At 33.8% G+C, this 25,112-nt stretch overlaps 5 protein-coding genes and 1 non-coding gene across 6 annotated transcripts; 3 read left to right on the top strand and 3 right to left on the bottom strand.

The window, feature by feature from the left end:
* Positions 1-3,148: 3,148 nt before the first annotated feature.
* Positions 3,149-4,726, top strand: LOC103827834 (haloacid dehalogenase-like hydrolase domain-containing protein 3). Its single transcript, XM_009103397.2, has 4 exons — positions 3,149-3,388; positions 3,700-3,968; positions 4,045-4,251; positions 4,320-4,726. Exons 2-4 carry the CDS (start codon positions 3,711-3,713, stop codon positions 4,611-4,613), a joined length of 759 nt encoding a protein of 252 aa, XP_009101645.2. The 5' UTR covers positions 3,149-3,388; positions 3,700-3,710; the 3' UTR covers positions 4,614-4,726.
* A 960-nt stretch (positions 4,727-5,686) lies between these two features.
* LOC103827836 (mitogen-activated protein kinase kinase kinase 17) lies at positions 5,687-9,281 on the top strand. Its single transcript, XM_009103399.3, has one exon. It carries the CDS (start codon positions 7,951-7,953, stop codon positions 8,839-8,841), a length of 891 nt encoding a protein of 296 aa, XP_009101647.1. The 5' UTR covers positions 5,687-7,950; the 3' UTR covers positions 8,842-9,281.
* Positions 9,044-10,985, bottom strand: LOC103827835 (mitochondrial amidoxime reducing component 2). The gene is made up of 8 exons (XM_009103398.3): positions 10,729-10,985; positions 10,425-10,574; positions 10,159-10,335; positions 9,995-10,083; positions 9,850-9,914; positions 9,652-9,754; positions 9,460-9,573; positions 9,044-9,373 (listed from the first exon to the last, which is right to left on the bottom strand). Exons 1-8 carry the CDS (start codon positions 10,820-10,822, stop codon positions 9,239-9,241), a joined length of 927 nt encoding a protein of 308 aa, XP_009101646.1. The 5' UTR covers positions 10,823-10,985; the 3' UTR covers positions 9,044-9,238.
* Positions 10,986-11,186: 201 nt separating this feature from the next.
* LOC103827838 lies at positions 11,187-12,999 on the bottom strand. Its single transcript, XM_009103400.3, has 3 exons — positions 12,848-12,999; positions 12,104-12,339; positions 11,187-11,500 (listed from the first exon to the last, which is right to left on the bottom strand). The coding sequence occupies exons 2-3, from the start codon at positions 12,319-12,321 to the stop codon at positions 11,410-11,412; spliced, it is 309 nt and encodes a 102-aa protein (XP_009101648.1). The 5' UTR covers positions 12,322-12,339; positions 12,848-12,999; the 3' UTR covers positions 11,187-11,409.
* TRNAT-AGU lies at positions 12,997-13,070 on the bottom strand. Its single transcript has one exon. It is a non-coding gene; the product is annotated as a tRNA-Thr (tRNA).
* Positions 13,071-13,238: 168 nt separating this feature from the next.
* LOC103827839 (LRR receptor-like serine/threonine-protein kinase GSO2) lies at positions 13,239-19,983 on the top strand. Its single transcript, XM_009103401.3, has 2 exons — positions 13,239-18,953; positions 19,027-19,983. The coding sequence occupies exons 1-2, from the start codon at positions 15,602-15,604 to the stop codon at positions 19,395-19,397; spliced, it is 3,723 nt and encodes a 1,240-aa protein (XP_009101649.1). The 5' UTR covers positions 13,239-15,601; the 3' UTR covers positions 19,398-19,983.
* The last annotated feature ends 5,129 nt before the right edge of the window (positions 19,984-25,112 follow it).

Consider the following 25,112-nt stretch of genomic DNA (forward strand, 5'->3'; position numbering starts at 1 on the left):
ATCCAGAGGAGGTTACTAAGGCTGCGATAGAGACAGCTGTACAAATCTATGCTTACATCAAAAAGAAATTCGCTAGGGTAAAATTACAGCTCTAGATAACTCACTCGGAAACAGAGGCCTATTTATGTAGATCACTTGCATTTGTCCCATTGCAAGAAGGTCTTTCAAATGCGTATCCACAATTGATGATATGCAGCGAGCCAGCGACTTCTTGGTATTATATTGCCTGCAGCGACTGTAAAACTAAGGCTACCAGAGAACCTTCTTCGTTGTTGTGCCCAAAGTTTGGCAACATTAACGTATCCGGGGTTGCAAAGTATGAACTCTAACCTCTAATAGTTTCAGGGAGACTGTTGTGACATGGATCCTCCGTTTTTGGGAAGCATGGAACCTGAAGAAGGGTGGAGAGGAGAGCTTATGGGGTGGACATATTATATTAAATGAGAAGATATTTGTTCACATCTGAATCTATGTGCTTCATACCTAGATGAGAAGGTTCGTTCTGTTTTTTTTTTATACTACTCGAGTCTTCTACTTATGTCCTGAATCTGACTATACATGTGCAAAGACAGGAAGACAATGAAAGATATCTACACAGATGTAGCTGATCAAGTAGGTATGGAAAGTACAAGTTCGTTTTCCACGAAGACCATAGATGAGATATGTGATGTTACGTGTAGCATTGAAGAATTACGTGTAACATTGAAGAATTACAGTGGTATTCAGATTAGTCAAGCTAACAACAAGGGGTCTGAGACATATGTTATTGGTGTGTGTTGCTATGAGTTGATTAAGAAGTATCAGGTTGGTGAAGATGAGCTCTAAGATTAGTAGACCGGTTTCCTTATCAATGTTATGATCTGTTTAAAAAATATATATATACTTATTTGTCTTGGATGATGACTCATCGAAACTATGTTTGTGTAAGCTTCTTCTATTCATATGTCACTTCTTATATAGAAAGGTGGTGGCAGACTCACCGCCGCCATCAGCTTCACCGAGATGTCTATGTTTGTTGGATACATGTGAACAATGATCAGATCCTCCTCAGCCCTCTCCAGGTAGCTTTCGTGTGGCACATCCTGCAATAATCAAATCAGATCTAACCAGTAAGAAGAGAAAAAGCACTCAAAGTTGTGATAAAGGCTTGACTTGCCTTCTTTGGATGTGTGAAGGAATTTTCTTTTTATTTATTGATCAAATGTGTGAAGTAATTTTCATCCATCATATTTGTAGATGAAATTATTGTCTTCTCCTGAAACTCATCACATTTGGATCCAGTCCACTAATCAACACCTTCATATTTTCTGAGGTAGCTCCAAAGTTTACAGCTTGCATACGAATTTGGAAGTCAAAACACATTTTAAAAGAATCAGATAACTCAGGCGCTACACTTTCTACAAATATTATTCTGGACGTATCTTTATGCGTATGTAATCTTGGATATTTTTTTCCTGGAGATTGCAGCTGCGACAAGAGAAGAAAAGTTTCCCTTGAGTTCTGAGGTGAGAAGAGATGATCCGGGTTCTGAAACCTACTGCATCAGGGTTCCACCAGACATCAATTCAAGAATTTTGAGATTGTTGTTGCCTTGACTTCCTGAGTAATTATACCAAAAGAATGAGAGTTAGTGTTTATCGTTTGCATTTACAAAGTGCGGTGCATAGCTTGCCATTTCCACAATGTCACTGCAACAAAGAACACATGAAATACGTTTTGCTCATTTGGTATTTTAAGTTGCGATCAAAAGCCCAGGACCTGGGTAGACAAAAAAAACTGAAGAAATATGTTCTTTTCAAGACCAATGAAAAATGCAACTTCTGCAAGAGCGGCAGAATGCATCCTGTGCCAGAATCTTCTCCAAACACACCATGTTCACTGACAAAGCCTTTAAACAAATTTACACGAGAGAGGAAAAAATTGAAAAAAGCAGAAAAGCTTCATTTGGTCTCTTCTTGGAATTACGTTTTGTATAATCTATTACCCCTCCTTTGGACCTTGCATGAAGTGCGTTGAATTGATGATACATAGAAAACGACTTGGTTCCCTGTAAAGTTGTAATCTAAATTAGAATGTTAGAAGCAAATAACTCAGTAAAATATAATTCAAATGTACTTATAATACAAAGTAGTCATTTGTATTTTATTCCAAGATGTAGAAAGACTAATATATTATTCATGAATATATTTATTTTGCAGACTAAAAAAAAAAGAATATACTTATTTTTTGTTAGAAAAAAATATTTAGGTTTTACTCATTTTTCTTAATTTCAAAACAATGATGCAAAAAGGATTAATAGCTAAATCATATATTTGATTATTATATCAAAATAACTTCAAATCAAATTAAAAACCATTAGTACAAAATGTTTCAAAATACTCTTATGTAAAAAATAATACATTAATTATGAGAAGATCAAACCTTGCTTATTTTTCAAACTCTCTAAAATCAATGTACAGAAAGTGAAATAAAAACAAAACATCCACATATTTTATCCGTAAGCACACAAAAACACAACTTAGAAGTTGCAAAAAACTACCATATTGTAATAGAACAAATTAACTATTATAAACCAACTTGATTTAGTTTTTAACACAAGAAAAATGAGCTATATTAAAAATACAATAAAATATAACACATAAATAACTGAAACAACATCCCGCCCGTAGGGCGGGCAAACCACTAGTATAAGTTAAAAGGTGATTGAATGATCAAGTCTTACAATTCTATATGTGATTGGTTCGTAGGCCTCAAAAGGCTTTATATGTGATTCAAAATTGGGCTCTGTCTAACTATAGCCCAAAGGCTTGTAAAAATTATAGGTCTTTATTTAATTTAAGAAAGCAGTTTACAATAAATAAATAAAAAAGAAAGTCCTTCAATTGTTTCTTAATTTTTTGTTTATATTTGAGAGTTGTACAGTAACAAAAAAAATCTGTAGAAACACAAAAAACGTGTCAGAGGAATAAATAGAAAACCTAAAACCGGTTTCTGGTTTAAAGACAAAACAGCAGGCCACTATCATGCCATCCAATGGATTATTAATTAATCATTTTTCCTCATTTTTTTCTCATTTTGTGTATAAATTACGATAATATCCTCAAACTTGGTCTCCAAATAAGCAATTAATGTAACCTCAAGAAATCTATCTTAACACCAAAACCAAAGAAGCTTGTTTAAAAAAAAAAATCCATTAGCTGCCAGCCTAATTTGTCTCTGTGTGCGCAACCCACACGTGAGAGAGCACGCATCTATTCAACAACTTCTCTTGTGTGTTTGTGTAATATATATATATACAAAAGGGACTTGGTGATCTCATTTCAGTTTAGCTTTTAAGCTTTCGAAGATATATCACCAACCCAAGTTTCCCCCCGAATCTCAGCTTCTGGTGGGTACTTCAAGTTTCTCTCTTGCTTTTTTGTTTGCTTTCTTGCGATGATAAAGCTTTCGTCTTTGTGTCCCTACATTGATGTCGGATTCGATCATTTATTGCTTTGTGTTTTGAGTCTTGTCTTAATCAATCAGACCACTTTTGGGCAAAACCCATGAAATAGAATCAGATCTTTCTCTGTAAATCTTTTTTGGCAGGCCAAGAAATTAAAATCAGCCATTAGGGAGGCTCACTTGTATTATAAATTGATCATCTTTTTGTGTTAATTATTAACTTCAAATCTTTTGTGTTTTTTTTTTTTTTTACAGGAGGAGGAGCCATGTCTCTTTTATCGAAACTACGGTGTATCACAGTAGATGTAACGGGTACACTCATAGCTTACAAAGGAGAGCTTGGTGATTACTATTGTATGGCTGCTAAAGCCATTGGCTTGCCTTGCCCTGATTACAAACGCGTCCATGAAGGTTTCAAGCTTGCTTACACAGACATGGCTCAAAAGTACCCTTGTTTCGGTTTCTCCGCCAAAATACCAAACGTTGTCTGGTGGAAAACCGTTGTCAGAGATTCATTTGTCAAGGTATTTTTGAATTTTGCTTCTTTAGAAAACGCGCCTATGTATGTATGTCTGCGGCTTACTTTGTTGTTATAATTAGGCAGGATATGAGTATGATGAGGAGACATTTGAGAAAGTGTTTAAACGAATCTATTCAACGTTTGGTTCTGCTGCACCTTACTCTGTGTTTCAAGATTCTCGACCCTTCTTGAGATGGGCACGCCAGAAAGGTCTTATAGTTGGACTCGTTAGCAATGCGGAGTATCGATACCAAGAAGTTATTTTACCTGCCTTGGGTTTGAACAAGGTATTCAACTAGTCTCTCTCATTGTGAAATGTGTTTTGTGATGACTCATTTGATTGGTTGGTGTTTAGGGAGAGTGGGATTTTGGGGTGTTCTCTGGTATTGAAGGGGTGGAGAAACCAGATCCGAGGATTTACAAGCTGGCGTTAGAGAGAGCTGGGAACATTGCGCCTGAAGAGGCTTTGCATATTGGAGATAGTATGCGTAAAGATTATGTTCCGGCAAAGAGTATTGGGATGCATGCTTTGTTGCTTGATAGGTTTAAGACAGAAGCTGCTAAAGACTGGAGGGAAGCTGGAGCTATTGTGCTTCCTGATTTGGTTGCTGTTCAGCAACTTTTGGAGTCTGATAAGTTGAAATGTTAAAAAAAAAAATAGACTTTGTCTTAAGTAAGAATCTGATGTCCCATTGTAGTATTGCACATTTTGGCTCTTTCTTCTTATGAGTAATTAAAAAGAGTTTCAATGTCCCATTTTGGTTACTTCGCTGAGAAGCATTTTGGCTTCAGTTTCTGTATCAAAATTAAGAAAACTTGACCTCAAATCTATGCATCCAAATCTGTTACAAATGAAAGATTCACAAGAACAAAAAGAAAAAGGCCAAGACCTTTATCAAACCGAACTAAACGGCTTTTCTCCTTCATCAAACGCAGAGCCAGACCATTCCCACATAGACACACCTTGAGCCACTGTGCTTGGTTTAGTAATTGGGATCTTTTAATAGACTCATACCTGGAGCGTTTACCCAAAACTGAGTTGTTTACTGGCTCCCAATGTTCCAAGAAAGCTTACTTGGGCACCTCTGACTCAACAAGAGCAAGCTTTGGCTCAACTTTTTGAAATGTGGTCACACCAAGTCACCAACCATACAAAAATTCGTTTCTTTTTTAACTTTTCTGGACTATCCCATTCAGTTAATGTCTATCACTTCCACCATAAAGAAGAAGAAAAATTGATATCTAAAACATATTTATATAAAACATATTTTTTTAGTATTTTTCCGATATTGAAACTGTAGGACCATGATTTATGTTGAATAATTGCAGCATATATTAATACCAACCAAAACTTTTAAAAAATAAAAATAAACTGGTGTAACCTGGTGCAAACTGGTAATAAAGAACATAGTATACCATTTTATAACAAAGTTATTGTTTTTTTATAAATTAAATAAATTCAGAAAAAGTTCAAAAAAAAAATATATATATATATATATATATATATCCCTTATAACTTACTATTTTAATTAAATTTTATAGAAAGTATTTACAGAAAAATAAATAATCATAGAAATATTTGTGCACAAACTCATTAAGGGGGGCTTATTGTATTGATGATTTGCTAGGATTTCATTTTTTTCTCAAATCTCACCTTATTGGATCTATCATTTATGAAAATGATCTCAAATCCTTGGTTATTGGACTTATCATTTATACAAACTCTATCAAATCCTCCCTTATTGGAAAATAAGGATTTCATCTAGTAAAATACATCAGAAATAATTTGGAGTTATTTGAAAATGATTTATAGTTGAAATTTAATGAACATAAATTCCATGTCGTGAGTAGGTATTTGAAAAATTTATCAGTTTTCTTTTTCTTCACTGAATTTAGAAAACTTTTACTTTGCCCTCAGCCTTTGTTTTTTCCATTGAAAAGCAAGAGAACTCATTTCAGAATTATACTTGAGTAAATGAAAGCGATCAGGAAAATTAAGGACTCAAAACAAAAGGCACAAAGAACAAAGAAATGATAATCTTATGTTAAGTTTCTGGGCTTTTTCAAGTTTCTGTTTCAGACGAAGCTGTAAGGCTTTAGCCGCCAGTTAATTAACGCTTAGAGATTCCATACTGGTTTTGGTTTTTGAAGGTAATGTTTTTTGTTCTATGTTGAGTCTCTACAATCTCCACTGATTCATTCTTCTGTATAGAAGCATTTATTTCATGAAGCTTCCATCATTTGAAAACCTATTCAAGTGAGCTGCAGCTTCAGATATCAGATTCCAGTGTTCATGTCTATTAGCATATTTATCATTTTCATCTTCTTCAATAATATCTATGAGTTTGGCCCTTTTTTCACTAAGATAATGAAAGATTATTTTTAGGGGATATCAATACACGATGACTCAGATAATCATCCTTCAAATACTCCCAGCCATTACCCTTCAAATAAAACACGCCACAATGTCAGAATATTGCATGTCACACTGATACGAGCCTGCAATATTTATTTTGATTACCTGGTAAGAAAATCATAAACTAACCATCTAATCTGAACCAATAAGACTGTAACTCTAACTTAAAATTCCCTCACCTCTTCATATATACTTTCTCCCAGCGTTTCTGGTTAGTAGCAACATCCTATCAAAACCAATGTTCTTTCTAACAATATACCATTCTAACAACTAACTATCAGTCTCTCCACGTACAATCTTGGCTTAAAAGTTCATCTCTTTTGCTATGCAATCCCAAGAATATGTATGTAGCGATACTCACAAGACTTTCCAAACATAAATCAAACCTCGAAATTAACCGTTAGAGCTTAGATCTGTTCTCAAATTCTCTGCAACTTGGAGTGAATAACTGAAGAAACTAGTGTATACCACCTGAAGTGGAGCTTCACGGATCTGTTCAATCACTTTCTTAAGCTCTATAGCCATCACAAGTCTTTGATGAACAACAAGGGACAGAACTGGAGATGTAACTGGGAGAACAGCTATGATGGTTGTAAGATCACCTCCACTTGAATCATCCGGGCAAAGCCATTTCGTTTTATTTTTTAATCTAACGAACTTTAACGACGTCGTTACGTATAAAGACAATCCTATGGTTTTTAAAAAAATCCTACCTAAATCACCATCTAAATTACCAACAAAATCCTCAAATCCCTATCAAAATCTTCAAATTCCACTAAATTTAAAAATCCTAGAATTTTCTCAAATCCCAAGTACAATAAGCCCCCCTAAATGTCTGATCTTAATTTTTTATTTATAATACTTAATTAGTTAAATAATATATTGCAGTATGTTTAAATATCAATTTCGAATTATTTAATAAAATTGATAATGTATTCTCTTTATATGTATGTCTTTGGTGATATTATACTGTATTTTTATTGCTTTAATTATTATTATTATTAATTCTTTTATTTATTAGTTTAATCTGAAATTTTAAAACCAGAAATTTCTAAAATCTAAATCATCATTCAATTTTTTTAAAAAAGCTAAAATGTACAGAAAAATCAGAAACTAAAAATTGAAAACCCCAAAATCCAAAAACTAAATCAAAAACCAAAAACAAAAAAAAAAATCAATAAAAATCAGCTTAAAATCAATTTAAATTTTGAGAAATAAGAAAAAAGGAAAGATACAATTAAAAAGGAAACAGTGAACAACGTATAACAGAATCAGCTTCTTATAAATAAGATAAATAAGAATGCAAATCTGAAAATCAATTGAAACTTTGGGGAATAACAAAAAAAAAAAAAGGAAAGAAGAAACTAAAAAGGAAATTAAACATGATAATTTAGTTCAAAAAAATTAAACATGATAATCAACAAAAACAAAAAGGAATAGTGAACAACCTACTCAAGTAGCTTCATATAAATAAGAACGCTAGAGACTCCTCTCTAAAGCTATCATTGATTCGATTACTTGTTTCTCAAACGAAAAGTGAAACTAGAGTCAAAAACCCTAATTACAGATTATGACCAAGACGGCGATGGTTAAGGAAGACAACAACAACAACAGCAAAGCTCCGGATGTTGTTGGCCAATCTTCTTCAGTACTAGAGTTTGTCTGTTTTCTTGGCCGAGGTGGTTTTGGTTCGGTCGCTCTCATAAGAGACTCCAAACACCGTTTACACGCTGAGAAATCATCTCCAATAGCTTACATGGAGAGTCTCAAGAAAGAGCATAGGATCATGCTTCGTTTCCGTAACCATCCACGCATCGTCCAAACCACAAACCCTAATCTTCACATAGATATCAACCTCGACCATTGTTACATCTACATGGAGTTTGCCTCCAAAGGTACTCTCCACAACTTCATCTCCAACTTCAGTGGCCAACCAATGCCTGAGGATATGATCAGACGTGCTGCTCTCATGATCCTTCAAGGACTCGAGGCTCTTCACTCTCGCGGCTACGTTCACTGCGACCTCAAGCCGGCTAACGTTCTCCTCTTCCCTTCCAAGATTGTCGGAGAGCCGTGGGATCTCAAGCTTGCTGACTTCGGTCTATCTAAGGAGCCTTCTTGTACGAATCCAAGGTCCTTGTCTGGCGGTACAAAGGAGTACATGCCCCCTGAGTCTTTGGGACCCAACCGAGTGAAGATGATTGGACCGGGTGTTGACATGTGGGCTCTAGGGTGTGTTGTGCTTCAGATGTTTGGAGGCCATCCAGTGAAGATGGGAGAATGTTTTTACAAGTGGAGGCTTCCGAGACTTGTATCTCCGCTGGCCAACGACTTCTTGAGGCGTTGCATGGCGTTGCACCCCTCACGCAGAGCCACCGCAGCTGATCTGTTGAAACATCCTTTTGTTTGCACCAAGGCTACATCATATGATTCATTCAGTACTGTCCTCCTCCTGTCTTAAGACACAAAAAAGTTAGGTTTATTCAGTTCAGTTCGTGTCTTAATAACAGTATAATTCATGGCTGGTACTTGACTTAATAATCTTTTCATGTATCTGTCTTTAATATCAGAGTATATTTTTCTAGAGTTTGATTCTTTGCCTCAGTGATTGCTATTTAGATGTTTTAAAAGAGACCTCTTTAATAAGTAAGAATCTAATATATTGCACAGTTTAAACTAGTCAAACAGAAAAGCATCATATCACATATTCAACAAGATGTATCTCTCAAAACAAGTTGAAGTTTGTTTGATTTACGATGAGCAATCAAGCAATCATCTCTCTTAACATAGTTTAGACACAACAACAAGATAACACACATAATAAGAAGAAAAAGAAAGAAAGCAAATATGTTGGAGAGTTAAACAGCTGCTTCAGCTATGGAAGGCATCTTCCTTAGAACAGAGATCGTATCACCAACTTTGATTGTCTTGCTGCCTTTGCCTTCACTGTTGCCTATGTTCCAGTTCCATACCATCTCCTTACCAAAGTAAACCTGTCACAAATTTAATTGAATAGGTTAAGCATCAGACTGGATCCAAGTACAAGTCTCTTCCCACACAAAACCAGACAATATCTAACCTTTCCATGCGCCTTCTTGTCTGGCATTAAGACTTTGTCTGATCTGAATTTCATCAGAGTTTCAGTTGGTTCTGCTGCACCTGGAACTCCGGTTTCTTGATTCACAAGTGGTACCTGAAAGAACAACAATAACAGTTTTTTTAAAAAGCCTCAGAGTTTGATAATCTGAGTGTTACTATATCAGATACTCACCTTGCAGCGGCTACACAGCCTAACTCCTTGGAAGACTAATTCGTTAATCTTGATTTCATCCCAAAGATCTTCACCAAAAGGATCACAGTTATCGACAAGAAAACTACAAGAGAAACAAAGAAAAATCAAGATCACAAAATGAAACAACCATCATCATCATCATCATCAAAGAGAGATGAATGAATGATAGTATTTTACTTGGGTCGAAAACGATTAATAGGCACCGGTTCTGGTAGGAGTGTATTCAGCTGGTCTAAAGAAGCCTAGGAACATCAAGCAAGACAAAACGAAATCAAATGCACATTCCCATTAACTGATACTGTAACTATCATTAATGCCTCACCTGAGATGCAAACAAAAACGGAAACATATCTGCAAATGTTGTGGAGTAACCTGCTGCGAACTCAGGAGGTGAAGGTCTGGTTTCAGTTTCTGTATCAAGAAAGAAGTTGGTCAACTATGTGCATTCAAATGTGTTGCAAAATAAAAAGAATAAGAATCAAAAACCTTTATTAAAGCGAACCAAACGGCTTTGTTTGCCAAGATAATCTGAAAACCATTTAGCAGCTTCTTCTCCCTCATCAAACGCAGAGCCAGACCACTCCCACATGGACACACCTTCTGCTATCGAGCTCGGTTTAGTCAATGGAATCTTTAACGGACTCATACCTGGAGCTCTTACCACTGCCAAAAATTAAATAATCAAGACAATCCATTCTGAGTCTAAGGTTCAGACAAGAGTTTATGTAATTTTGAACAGAGTAATTAATTACCCAAAAATGAGTCTTTTGTTGGCTCCCAGTCTTCAAAGAAGGCTTCCTTAGGCAGCTCGGATTCGACAAGAGCAAGCTTTGGCTCAACTCTTTGAGTGTATGCTCTTCCTTTGTAGTTCACCACTAACCAGTACCGGTCCCATTGAAATCCTGCATATATCAGTTTCAACACATTCAGCCATCTTACGGAATCATCGAACATATAACATATTACTCACCAAATTCAAGAAACCAAAAAATGATCTAAACGGCAATTTTCTCATACTAGTTGCTACAAAGAGAAGAAGTTTCTTCTTTAAATTACCAGTTTGAGTTACGGTTGCCTGAGGGACGGAGATTCCACGGCAAGATTTGATCGGATAGATGAACAAAGACTGAATCTTCAGAGCTTCCTCCATCTCTATCTCTCTCTGCGCCGACTCTCTCTGACACAGTCCTACAAAGACTTTAACTAATCCTTTTTTGTATGGGTGGGAGTGAGTGGTAATAGAATGAATAAACACACGTGCACTATATTAGCAGACAGGTTACACCTACCACCATCTCTAAGATTCGTTTTTTTTTTTCTTTTCAACTTTGAAAGACTACCGTTCAATGGAATGTTGTCAACGTTTTACCAAAAAAAAAACGTCAACAACAACATTGGTGGAACACATGTTCTTTGCCATCGACAGCTCATACGCATAGCTCGGGAATTAAATCAACGGTTTTGAGTTATGACACAGCACAAGTTTATCAGCTTGCACACCCTAAAGAGTAAAGAATTAACAAAAGAAAAATAGAGAAACAAAAGCCATATCAAGTCAAAAGGGAAGCAAGTAGCTTTGTGAGATCATTGTAAACTAACGCATAGTTTAAGCATGAAAATTTTATGTTGAGAAGACTTCACTAATGAAGAAAGTTTTAGTTGGCAATTATTAACCAACAGAATCTGATACTGAAAGTGCTGAGCTTTTTTTTTAGGAAGCTACAATCCCTACTTGTTCTACTTGTTACGCTTCGCCGCACGTCTTCCATGACCCTTCTTTGGTGGTCCTTTATCACGACGCTTCAACATCTCAAGCTTCGATAAGCGCCTACAATAATAATACACAAACTCTCAAGTTAGAAAGCTACTAAAATATTATCTTCCACAAAATAAGAGAAAATCAATTCTACTCTCCTAAAGCTACTTTGCGTACACAGCTCTGCATAAGCCTCACATAACACAACCATTCAAGTCATAAGACTACGTGCTTTCTCATGCCCTGAATTTCATAAACTACCGAGCAAACCAGAAATGATTCTCCGTTTGTCGACTCTCTGAATCAATTACGGAAGAAGAACAGAGAACAAACTGAGGCAAATAAAGCCCACCAAAGATGAACACTATGATAAATTCTCCTAAATCAATCCAAAATACTCAGCCCTTCTGCCTGTTAAATCACTCAACCACTTGGATGATTACAATTCTCGTACACTAGACTAACGTCAGGCCTATCAACTACTACCCCACCAACTCAACTCGACACAAATTGCATTAACATTATTTGCAATTGAAGGCATATCTTTATGGAAATATATGAACTAGGCATTGCTTCAGTCTACTCAAATCTACTCTAAGGCATGCTTGATAACATGTCGTTGACTACACTGGTTCGCAAAGTTTTTAAATAAAAGAAGAAGTTTTTAGGGAATACTCTTTTTCTCCCCTAGCCAAGACATTGGGATCCTCGTTCTTAATGTCGTATGGATACCACTCTGCAACCTTATCACCAAAAAGCTTCTTCCTTAAGATCTTATGAGAAGACCTCTGCCCTGTTGGGTTAAGCATATGTCCGAAAATCCTTGCTCTTGCTTCGGTCACACCAACAGTGACTGCTGAATTTACAAGGCTTTTCAAGCTACCACTAGCCATCTTTCCTTCAAAAACTACCTGTTAAAAGCAATAAAACACAATGAAACATCCTCAATCAATTTGCAAAAACCAACACATTTTATGCTGATAAGTTAAACAAAAATGACGAAAGATCTCAATCACGAGACTCAGTGATGTTATTCTTAAAGCCAAAATGGGTACATGGCACATACAAAGGTCCACACTTTAAGCTAAAATACAGGAAGACAGGAACTATCAATCTGAAACTGAAACATCAGCGTGAGATCCAGACGAATCTGGGTAAAGTTTCTACAGTTCGACGGGAAGAATTGGTCTATATTCACGAAAAAGATCATAATGATGTCACAAGCGCAATCAGAAATCACGGAGAAAACAAAAACAGATAGAATCTCTTTATGAATCATCTATGAGACATTTCATCGAACACTTTCCCTACTCGAGTAAAAACAAAAAAAAAGAAGCCGCAGGGAAACATTTCCACCATCGGCGCTGAGACTATCCATCGAATGTCAGCGGAGAAGAAGAAAAGGAGAGGGAAACGTACCGAGAAGAGAAGCGACTAGTGAGTCGGAGACGGCGAGACTGCGAAACGAGAGGCACTAGAAATAAAATAAAAAAGTCGTCGAATGTAGTGGGGGTAGCATTCGGGAGTTTTACGATGAAAAAAAATTAAAATGAAAATAAAATTATAATTGCTTTCATTGAGAGTTGAACTCAAGACCTCCCGCTTACTAAACGGGTGCTCTAACCAACTGAGCTATGAAAGCTTTGATGCTAACTTTACATTTGATATTTATCTCTTGATAACGTTTTTTGGCTGATAAAAAATTGGACATTACTAACCTTACTGATTTAAGATTTGAAGATATTACCGTTCAGAACCAAATTATTAATTAACATATGTTAGTTTTACTTTTACATCAAACAAATATATATACCATTTCGTTATTTCATTTCCTTTGAAAACTGGTAGAGATTCGAATTTTATTGGCATTTACAATGCTTAGTCTTAGTTTAAATCCAAGAACAACATATATAGAAAAAGAAATATATATATGTTAATCGTTAATCTAAAACCTGCAAAACTGTGTCACGTAAAGATGTACTTTCTCCTTAAGTTATGTTACAAGTACAACTGGAGGTAAACTGTATCATCTTTAAAAAAATCAGTAAAGGCCCAAAGCTATGAGATGGATTGATTACCTATATTGTCTTATTTAGGGGTAGGTTTTATCAATAGGGGGCAAATAAAGCCGAAGATGATATTGTTAGACAAAGTGTATGTAAACAAATATAAGCAATTGGATTTGATTCAGCGACCTAACTACATGCTATAAGACAATAAACCATGTAAATTGAGGATAAGCATACTTCAGGAATGAACTCCCCAAATAAGAACATCACACTAAGTAAAAAGATAATTGTTTCCCATGAGATAAGGGTTTCACACTTTATCATTCCCTAAAAAATAACCAAATTGAATATGACATTTCACCTTTTACAAACCAGATATTGATAAACTTATCCATTTTCGAATATGATAAACGTAACATACTTATATACATATCTAAACCACAATTTTTTTTTTTGTTAATCAAAAAGTTTTAACCTTCATTTAAACTTATATCTCTATATCTTTTAATAATAAAAAAACTCAGCAGTGGATCTGCGTTTATCTCAAAGATGACATCTGCAAAATCTTTTATTAAATGGGGATATCAAAGAGAAACAACTGTTTTATATATAGATAATTGAGAGAAAACATTTCAAAGATATAAACAATTTTGTTTAGGTTTTAGAAGCTTATAATATTGTTTGGTTCAAAATTTAGAGTTTATAGGAATCTAGACTGTGGTTTTAATTTCTTCTCTGTAAAATTTGGTTATTCTACAAGGCATAGATTTCCTATTTTTGTATCTAGACAAACAATTATTTAGCATATAACTCTATTTTTTATATTATACTCCCTATGTTTTTTAAAAAGTGTCATGATACATTTAACGAAGATTTAAAAACTGTATAATAGATTAATATATCTTTATTTGATGTACAATTAATTAAATGAAAGATGATTTAAATAAAAAATTATGGTTATTGAAAAAAGTGAAAAAAAAAGAATTACATTAGAATGTAAAATGACATATTTGAAATAAAAAATAAACTAAACATAGAAAGATAACTTTTCTATGCATGAAATTTAAACATAGAAAGACAACTTTTAAATTTTTCATGAGGGCTTCTGGAGTCATGTGAAAGCTAAACACACTTCACAACATAATAATTTTTTCGAAGAAGTACATCTCAACCAAGTCATCGTTCGGTCATCTCAACCACGCTCTTGCATTGGCCTCTCAACCACGCTCTTTCATTGGCCATGGTCAAAGCCATATCAATTCTTTTATTCATTATCATATATATATATATATATATATATGTATATAACTTATACAGTATATTTCATTGTCATTAGTCTCGTTTCACATTATCATTACTTACACAACTAAAATTCTCATCAAGTTGAATTTAGTAGATAAATGGAAATCAGTTTGGTCTTCAAGATGGATAAATCGAAACACAACATCATAGTATTTTTTACGGCATTTTATAAATTTTATAAATAGACACACAAATACACAATAATTGAAAAACAAAGATAAATCTCCACTTTTATTTTACAAAATTTTTTTTTTTTTGCAGGATTTCGAAACCATTTCACAATTTCAAGTCTAAAATCTAAAATCAGTTAATCCGAAACATCTCATTACTATGAGCATTTATAGAAAGAACACATACAAACACTGGCACAGTCGCAACATAAATGTAAGAAACTTGCAATTGCATTTTCCAATGCCTCTCATCTGACCCTCGTTGACCTTCGTCTGCTCTTTCCCATTGCTTCATTCATTTCCCTTTAATCACACACACACACTGTCAATAATTAATCAAAGCGAAATGACAGAAGATATAAAGAAAGACCCGCGTGTCGTCATTGTAAAAGGCTATACTATGTAGTTTTAGGCTTCTAGCCTTCTTTTATAGCCGATCCCAAAGCTTTATCTGCATTTACTTCTCTTGCAACTCACCACACATCAAACATTTGAGCGTGTTATATCTATCTATAGAGAGAAAGAGAGAGAGTCCCCCATGCACCATCCTTACGATCATCTCTGTTCCATCAACTTCAACAAAAAAAAAACAACAATTGTCTTAAACTCTAGGCTCACTTCTACTAATCACCAGAGGAATCTTCATTCACTTTCATACACTTCTTGTTTCCTGAAGAAGAAGAAGCAAAACAATGCAGCGGCTTTCTCTTTTTGTTCTGTTTTTCCTCTGTTTTTTAGTCGGTTCTGGTTCGGGTCAACCGGGTCAAAGCAACGATCTCCAAACTCTCCTCGAACTGAAGAAGTCTCTTGTCGCAAACCCAAAAGACGAAACCGTTCTCCGGAGTTGGAACTCCGATGATCCCAATTACTGCAACGGGACCGGCGTCACGTGCGGTGGTCGTGAAGTCATCGGTTTAAATCTCTCCGGTTTAAACTTAACCGGTTCAATCTCTCCTTCTATTGGCCGGTTTGATAACATAATCGACCTCGATCTATCGTCCAACAGTCTCGTAGGTCCCATCCCAGCTGCTCTCTCCAACCTCTCTTCTTCTTTGGAAACTCTGCATCTCTTCTCTAACCTACTCAGCGGCGAGATACCGAGTCAACTCGGCTCACTCGTGAATCTCAAGTCGTTAAAAATCGGAAACAACGACCTCGCCGGATCAATCCCGGAGACGTTAGGGAATCTCGCCAATCTCCAGACGCTCGGATTAGCTGCGTGCAGACTCACCGGTCCGATACCGAGTCAACTCGGTCGACTCGTTCAGATGCAGTATTTGTATCTGCGACATAACTACCTCGAAGGACCGATTCCACCCGAGTTAGGAAACTGCGCCAACCTCGTTACGTTCTCCGCGGAGGTGAACAGCCTCAACGGATCGTTACCGGCGGAGCTGAGTCGACTCGGTAACCTCGAGTCACTCAATTTGGCAAACAACAGCTTGTCCGGAGAGATACCGAGTCAACTCGGTGATCTCCGCAGTCTCAACCACCTTTACTTGATCGGTAACAAACTTCAAGGTTCGATTCCAAAGACATTAACGGAGTTAAAAAACCTCAGAATCCTTGATTTGTCTAAGAACAGTCTCACCGGAGGGATACATGAAGAGTTCTGGAACATGAATCAGCTTGAGTATCTGGTTCTAGAGTACAATCCTCTCTCTGGTTCCTTACCAAAGAGCTTGTGTTCTAACAACACAAATCTTAAGCTACTGCTTTTGTCTGAAACTCAGCTTTCCGGCGAAATTCCGACAGAAATCAGCAAATGTCGGTCATTACAAGAGCTTAACTTGTCCAACAACACGCTCACCGGTCTAATTCCCGACTCGTTGTTTCACCTCGTCGAACTCACGGTTTTATATATTAACAACTGTAGCTTGCGAGGCACGTTATCTCCATCTATATCTAACCTAACGAACCTACAAGAGTTTGGTCCGTCTCACAATGCCTTGGAGGGGAAGTTACCAAAAGAGATCGGTTTTCTCAGCAAACTTGAACGTCTGTTGCTTCACGATAACCGGTTTTCCGGTCAAATCCCGGTTGAGATTGGGAACTGCACGAGTCTGCAGGAGATTGATATGTATGGGAATCATTTCAGTGGAGAGATTCCTTCTTGGATAGGAAGATTGAAAGATCTTACTTGGCTTCACTTGAGAGAGAACGAGTTTTCTGGTAACATTCCCGCCACTTTAGGTAACTGTCAACAACTGACGCTTCTTGATTTAGCTGACAATCACCTCACCGGTTCGATCCCTTCCTCCTTCGGCTTCTTAACGGCCTTGGACCAGCTTCACCTTTACAACAACTCTCTTCAGGGGAACCTTCCCAGCTCACTTATGAACCTCAAGAAGCTCACAAGAATCAATTTCTCAAACAACACGCTCAATGGCTCCATCAGCCCCTTGTGCGGTTCAAGCTCTTATCTCTCGTTTGATCTCACGGACAACAGATTCGAGGGAGATGTACCTCTTGAGCTAGGGAAGTCTCCGAGCCTCAATCGGTTAAGGTTAGGGAAGAATCAATTCAGAGGAAGAATCCCTTGGACATTAGGGAAGATCAATGCACTGTCTTTATTGGATATCTCAAGCAACTCACTGACAGGAATCATACCAGTAGAGCTCGGTTTGTGTACGAATCTGACACTCATTGATCTCAGCAATAACTTTCTTTCAGGGGTCATACCTCCATGGCTTGGAAAGCTTCCTTTCTTGGGTGAGCTCAAGCTTTCTTCTAACCAGCTCACCGGGTCACTCCCTAGTGAGATTTTCAACTTAAGCAAGCTTCTTGTGCTATCTCTTGATGGTAACTCACTTAACGGCTCTATACCACAAGAGATTGGAAACTTGGAAGCACTCAATGTACTTAACCTAGACAAGAATCAGATTTCAGGTCAGCTTCCTTCAGCCATAGGAAAGCTGAGCAAGCTTTACGAGCTTCGCTTATCGAGAAACTCCTTAATAGGAGACATCCCTGTTGAGATTGGACAGCTACAAGATCTTCAAAGTGCTTTAGATCTCAGCTACAACAACTTCACTGGACACATTCCATCAACCATTTCGACGTTACATAAGCTTGAATCTCTTGATCTGTCTCACAATCACCTTGTCGGAGACGTTCCTGGCCCAATAGGGGATATGAAGAGTTTAGGATACCTCAACCTCTCTTACAACAACCTAACGGGCAGGTTAAAGAAACCTTTCTATAAATGGCATGCAGATGCTTTTGTAGGCAATGCAGATCTCTGTGGAAGCCCTCTTAGTCCCTGCAAGAGAGTTGGATCAAAGCAGCAAGGTCTTAGCGCAAAAACCGTAGTTATAATCTCTGCCTTGTCTTCAGTAGCAGCTATTGCTTTGACGGTACTAGTGGTTGTCCTCTTCTGCAAGCAAGGTCATGATCTTCTAAACAGCACATTCTCATCAAACTCTTCTCCTTCTTCACAAGCTCCCCTCTTTAGAAACGGAGCTGCAAAGACGGATATAAAGTGGGAAGACATTATGGAGGCTACGCATCGCCTTGACGACGAGTTCATGATTGGATCAGGAGGGTCAGGAAAAGTTTACAAAGCGGATTTGAAGAACGGTGAGACGATTGCTGTGAAGAAGATTCTCTGGAAAGATGATTTGATGTCAAACAAGAGCTTCAACAGAGAAGTGAAGACGCTTGGAACGATCAGACACAGACATTTGGTTAAGCTGATGGGTTACTGCACTAGCAAAGAAGAAGGCTTGAACCTGTTGATTTATGAGTACATGGAGAACGGAAGCGTCTGGGACTGGCTTCACGAGAAGAAGAAGCAGGTTCTTGGTTGGGAAACAAGATTGAAAATTGCACTTGGGTTGGCTCAAGGAGTGGAGTATCTTCATTTTGATTGTGCTCCTCCTATAGTTCACCGCGATATCAAAACCAGTAATGTGCTTCTTGACCCCAACATGGAAGCACACTTGGGAGATTTTGGACTCGCAAAGATCTTAACTGAAGAGAGTAATGACACCAACACAGGATCACATAGTTTGTTTGCTGGCTCTTATGGCTACATTGCACCAGGTTTTTATCTTTCTTGAGTTTCCTGATTTTGTTTTCCACTGTTAAAGCTAATGTTCTTTTTGTTTTGTTTCAGAATATGCTTACTCGTTGAAGGCCACTGAGAAGAGTGATGTGTACAGTATGGGGATAGTGTTGATGGAGATTGTGACTGGTAAAAAGCCAACAGATGAAGTGTTTGATGAAGAGACCAATATGGTTCGATGGGTAGAGACGTGTCTTGAGATGCCACCTGGTTCTAGAGCGAGGGAGAAGCTGATTGATTCAGAGCTTAAACCGCTTTTGCCTTGCGAAGAAGCAGCAGCATATCAGCTTCTTGAAATAGCGATTCAGTGCACAAAAACTTATCCTCGGGAGAGACCATCTTCAAGACAAGCTTGCGACTGTCTTCTCAATGTCTTCAGAGCTGCTAGTTATGGGGAGATGCAAACTGGTTCGGAGAAATAATTTTCCTTGAGACATATTATGTAGTTTGTGCTAATAGAATAATGAAATTGAGCATCTAGTGCTTTCTTATGTGATTCTTGAGGGTTTGGTTACATTAGTTCCTGACCATCAAAATTGTTCATGCAAATCAAGAAACTGTCAGTAGAAATCCGGGAACAAAAATTATACATAAAAATCGTTGTATAGGGGACTTAAAATAACATTGGATACTTGGGTCTTGATGGATAGAGTGACAAAGCGTTAGCAATATGTTAGCAAATATGTTTCAGGAGTTATGTTCTTATTAATATAACTATTATAAATGAATAAGTTTCAAAAAGTATTATAACTGATTAATAGATTAGTTTTTTTACAACAACGACTGATTAATAGATTAGTAAAATGATTAATATATAAAATTACTATCTAATGTATAATTTATTTACTTATATATATCTATAGAACAATTCTCTTAAATGTTTAAATTTTTTTGTCACGAAAAGAGTCCATAAGGAAGAAAATGACCAAAAGAGGTTTCATTAAAGAGGCAAAAGACTCTTTTACTATTTGCTTTATAGATATATAAATAATTAAAAATAAGAAAAAATAATAAAAAAACAAAAAATAGATTTAAAAAAATTAATAATTTTGAATTATATGATTTCAAATTCAAACTTTTTATAATTTTTTCAATTTTGTTTTCAAATTTTTTTTTTGAAATTCGAAAATGCTTTTTGAAACTATCTTTAAAATTTTTATTTTTAAATTTTTAATATTTATTTATTTTCTAAAATTTTATACCCACCACCAAAGCCCCTTAATTCTAAACCCAAATTACGACACACCTAGGTCGCATTCGGGTAAATTTGTGTGGGTAGATTTTTTACCCTCGCTCTCACCCTCACCTTTAATCTCATTCTCACCTCACACTCACACTCACACTCACACTCACCCTCACCTTTACTCTCATCCTCACTCACACTCACCTCTCTCTCTCTCTCTCTCTCTCTCTCTCTCTCTCTCTCTCTCTCTCTCTCTCTCTCTCATAACTTTTTTACATCATCACATTATTTTATTTATAATATGCTTTACGTTAGATAAGTATTCTTTTAGATTTTTTGATCAATAGATGTATTTTTTAAATATAATTCTGAAAAAATTCTATTTTAGGAAAGTTTTCAATTTTTTATAGAAATGTTGTAGATTTGGGGTTGTGATTTAAAAATTAGGATAACAATAATTTTTGTTCATAGATGAGTATTCTTTTAGATTTTTTTGATCAATAGTTGTATTTTTTAAATATAATTTTCAAAAATTCGGTTTTAGGAAAGTTTTCATTTTTTCATATAAATACTGTAGATTTGGGGTTGTGGTTTAGAAATTAGCCTTGTTCAAAAATGCGCCCGAGTAGGCGATTACTCGTCCGAGAATACGGTACTCGGAGACCCACCGTGGCGTATTGGGGCTGATCGGTGGCGTTACGCGTTGACCCAATTTTTCCCGGCTTTGACCGTGTAATCGAAGAAATCGGCGAGTAAATATGGAATCAGAGTTATTCATAATCTGAAAATTGTAAAGAATTTATGCTCAAATCTTTTTATCCAACAAAATCCACAATCGGGTGAAAATCAACAAAAAATAATAAGAACAAGTGAAAAGTGTAATAAAGCTGTAATGGAGGCTAGGGTTAATCCCGTAGTGGAAGGGATGAAGAAGACAAGTCTGAAATTAAATGTTTATTCTTCATTTAAAAATATTAAAAAATTATAAAATTGTGCACAAGACTTTCGAACTCGTGACCACACAGCTGAAAAACAAGCTTCTACCATTTAACCCAGCGAACATTATTGTTCATGAGTTACAACGCTATATATATATAGCCTATTATAAATATATAAAAGTTGAAAAACAAATCCCAATAATTTAAGGAACATTTAAAGTAAACAATTCTTTAGAATATATGAAAAAACTATATTTTGTGAATGATAAATACAATTATATATTTAAATTTAATACAAACCTATAAATGCTTTATAAATAAACATGTATTATACATAAAATTTGTATTATACGTAGAAAGAAAGTATTATACATATAAAAATACAAAAAATTCCTCCCCGCGTACTCCCCGAGTTTTTTCCGCTTTTTCAATAAATCGCTAGGCCCGGGTGTGCCGCACGCGTAGCGCCTAGCGAGTTTCCGAACAAGGGAAATTAGGATAACAATAACTTTTGTTGATAGATGAGTATTTTTTTAAAGATTTTTTATCAATAGGTTATATATTTTAGAAAAAATTCTGAAAAATTCTATTTTAGGAAAGTTTTCATTTTTTGTAGAAATATTGTAGATTTGGGGTTGTGATTTAGAAATTAGGATAACAATAATATTTGTTGATAGATGAGTATTCTTTTAGATTTTTTGATCAATAGTTGTATTTTTTAAATATAATTCTCAAAAATTCTATTTTAGGAAAGTTTTCAACTTTTTCATAGAAATATTGTACATTTGGGGTTGTGATTTAGAAATTAGGATAACAATAATTTTTGTTGATAGATGAGTATTTTTTTAAGATTTTTTAATCAATAAGATGTATAATTTAGATAAAATTATGAAAAATTCTATTTTAGGAAAATTTTCATTTTTTTGTAGAAATATTGTTGATTTGGGGTTATGATTTAGAAATTAGGATAACAATAATATTTTTTGATAGATGAGTATTCTTTTAGATTTTTTTGATCAATAGTTGTATTTTTTAAATATAATTCTCAAAAATTCTATTTTAGGAAAGTTTTCAATTTTTTTTAGAAATGTTGTAGATTTGGGGTTGTGATTTAGAAATTAGGATGACAATAATTTTTGTTGATAGATGAGTATTCTTTTAGATTTTTTTGATCAATAGTTTTATTTTTTAAATATAATTTTCAAAAAAAATTTCATTTTTTCATAGAAATATTGTAGATTTGGGGTTGTGGTTCAGAAATTAGGATAACAATAATTTTTGTTGATAGATGAGTATTATTTTAGATTTTTTTGATCAATAGTTTGTATATTTTAAATATAATTTTCAAAAATTCTATTTTAAGAAAGTTTTCATTTTTTCATAGAAATATTGTAGATTTGGGGTTGTGATTTAGAAATTAGGATAACAATAGTTTTTGTTGATAGATGAGTATTATTTAAGATTTTTTTGATCAATAGTTGTATTTTTTAAATATAATTCTCAAAAATTATATTTTAGTAAAGTTTTCATTTTTTCATAGAAATATTGTAGATTTGGGGTTGTGATTTAGAAATTAGGATAACAATAATTTTTGTTGATAGATGAGTATTATTTCAGATTTTTTGGATCAATGTGATGTATATTTTAGATAAAATTCTGAAAAATTCTATTTTAGGAAAGTTTTCATTTTTTTGTAGAAATATTATAGATTTGGGGTTGTGATTTAGAAATTAGGATAACAATATTTTTTGTTGATAGATGAGTATTCTTTTAAATTTTTTTGATTAGTAGTTGTATTTTTTAAATATAATTTTCAAAAATTCTATTTTAGGAAAGTTTTCATTTTTTCATAGAAATATTGTAGATTTGGGGTTGTAATTTAGAAATTAGGATAACAATAATCTTTGTTGATAGATGAGTATTCTTTTAATTTTTTTTATCAATAGTTGTATTTTTTAAATATAATTTTCAAAATTTCTATTTTAAGAAAGTTTTCATTTTTTCATAGGAATATTTTAGATTTGGGGTTGTGGTTTAGAAATTAGGATAACAATAATTTTTGTTGATAGATGAGTATTCTTTTAAATTTTTTGGATCAATAGTTGTATTTTTTAAATATAATTTTCAAAAATTCCATTTTAGGAAAGTTTTCATTTTTTCATAGAAATATTGTAGATTTGGGGTTGTGATTTAGAAATTAGGATAACAATAATTTTTGTTGATAGATGAGTATTATTTCAGATTTTTTTGATCAATAGTTGTATTTTTTAAATATAATTTTCAAAATATCTATTATAGGAAAGTTTTCATTTTTTCATTGAAATATTGAAGATTTGGGGTTGTGGTTTAGAAATTAGGATAAAAATAATTTTTGTTGATAGATGAGTATTCTTTTAAATTTTTTTGATCAATAGTTGTATTTTTTAAATATAATTTTCAAAAATTCTATTTTAGGAAAGTTTTCATTTTTTCATAGAAATATTGTAGATTTGGGGTTGTGATTTAGAAATTAGGATAACAATAATTTTTGTTGATAGATGAGTATTATTTCAGATTTTTTTGATCAATAGTTGTATTTTTTAAATATAATTTTCAAAAATTCTATTTTAGGAAAGTTTTCATTTTTTCATTGAAATATTGTAGATTTGGGGTTGTGGTTTAGAAATTAGGATAACAATAATTTTTGTTGATAGATGAGTATTATTTAAATTTTTTTGATCAATAGTTGTATTTTTTAAATATAATTTTCAAAAATTCTATTTTAGGAAAGTTTTCATTTTTCCATAGAAATAATGTAGATTTGAGGTTGTGATTTAGAAATTATGATAACAATAATTTTTGTTGATATATGAGTATTCTTTACATTTTTTTATCAGTATTTGTATTTTTTAAATATAATTTTCAAAAATTCTATTTTACGAAAGTTTTCATTTTTTTTCATAGAAATATTGTAGATTTGGGGTTGTAATCTAGAAATTAGGATAACAATAATCTTTGTTGATAGATGAGTATTCTTTTAAATTTTTTTGATCAATAGTTGTATTTTTTAAATATAATTTTCAAAAATTCTATTTTAGGAAAGTTTTCATTTTTTCATAGAAATATTGTAGATTTGGGGTTGTGGTTTAGAAATTAGGATAACAATAATTTTTGTTGATAGATGAGTATTCTTTTAAAATTTTTTGATCAATAGTTGTATTTTTAAATATAATTTTCAAAAATTCTATTTTAGGAAAGTTTTCATTTTTTCATAGAAATATTGTAGATTTGGGGTTGTGATTTAGAAATTAGGATAACAATAATTTTTGTTGATAGATGAGTATTATTTCAGATTTTTTTGATCAATAGTTGTAGTTTTTAAATATAATTTTCAAAAATTCTATTTTAGGAAAGTTTTCATTTTTTCATTGAAATATTGTAGATTTGGGGTTGTGGTTTAGAAATTAGGATAACAATAATTTTTGTTGATAGATGAGTATTCTTTTAAATTTTTTTGATCAATAGTTGTATTTTTTAAATATAATTTTCAAAAATTCTATTTTAGGAAAGTTTTCGTTTTTTTCATCGAAATATTGTAGATTTGGGGTTGTGATTTAGAAATTAGGATAACAATAATTTTTGTTAATAGATGAGTATTATTTCAGATTTTTTTGATCAATAGTTGTATTTTTTAAATATAATTTTCAAAAATTCTATTTTAGGAAAGTTTTCATTTTTTCATTGAAATATTGTAGATTTGGGGTTGTGGTTTAGAAATTAGGATAACAATAATTTTTGTTGATAGATGAGTATTCTTTTAAATTTTTTTGATCAATAGTTGTATTTTTTAAATATAATTTTCAAAAATTCTATTTTAGGAAAGTTTTCATTTTTTCATAGAAATATTGTAGATTTGGGGTTGTGATTTAGAAATTAGGATAACAATAATTTTTGTTGATAGATGAGTATTATTTCAGATTTTTTTGATCAATAGTTGTATTTTTTAAATATAATTCTCAAAAATTATATTTTAGGAA

This window comes from Brassica rapa, chromosome A06 (genome assembly GCF_000309985.2).
Source record: "Brassica rapa cultivar Chiifu-401-42 chromosome A06, CAAS_Brap_v3.01, whole genome shotgun sequence".
NCBI classification, from domain to species: Eukaryota; Viridiplantae; Streptophyta; class Magnoliopsida; order Brassicales; family Brassicaceae; genus Brassica; species Brassica rapa.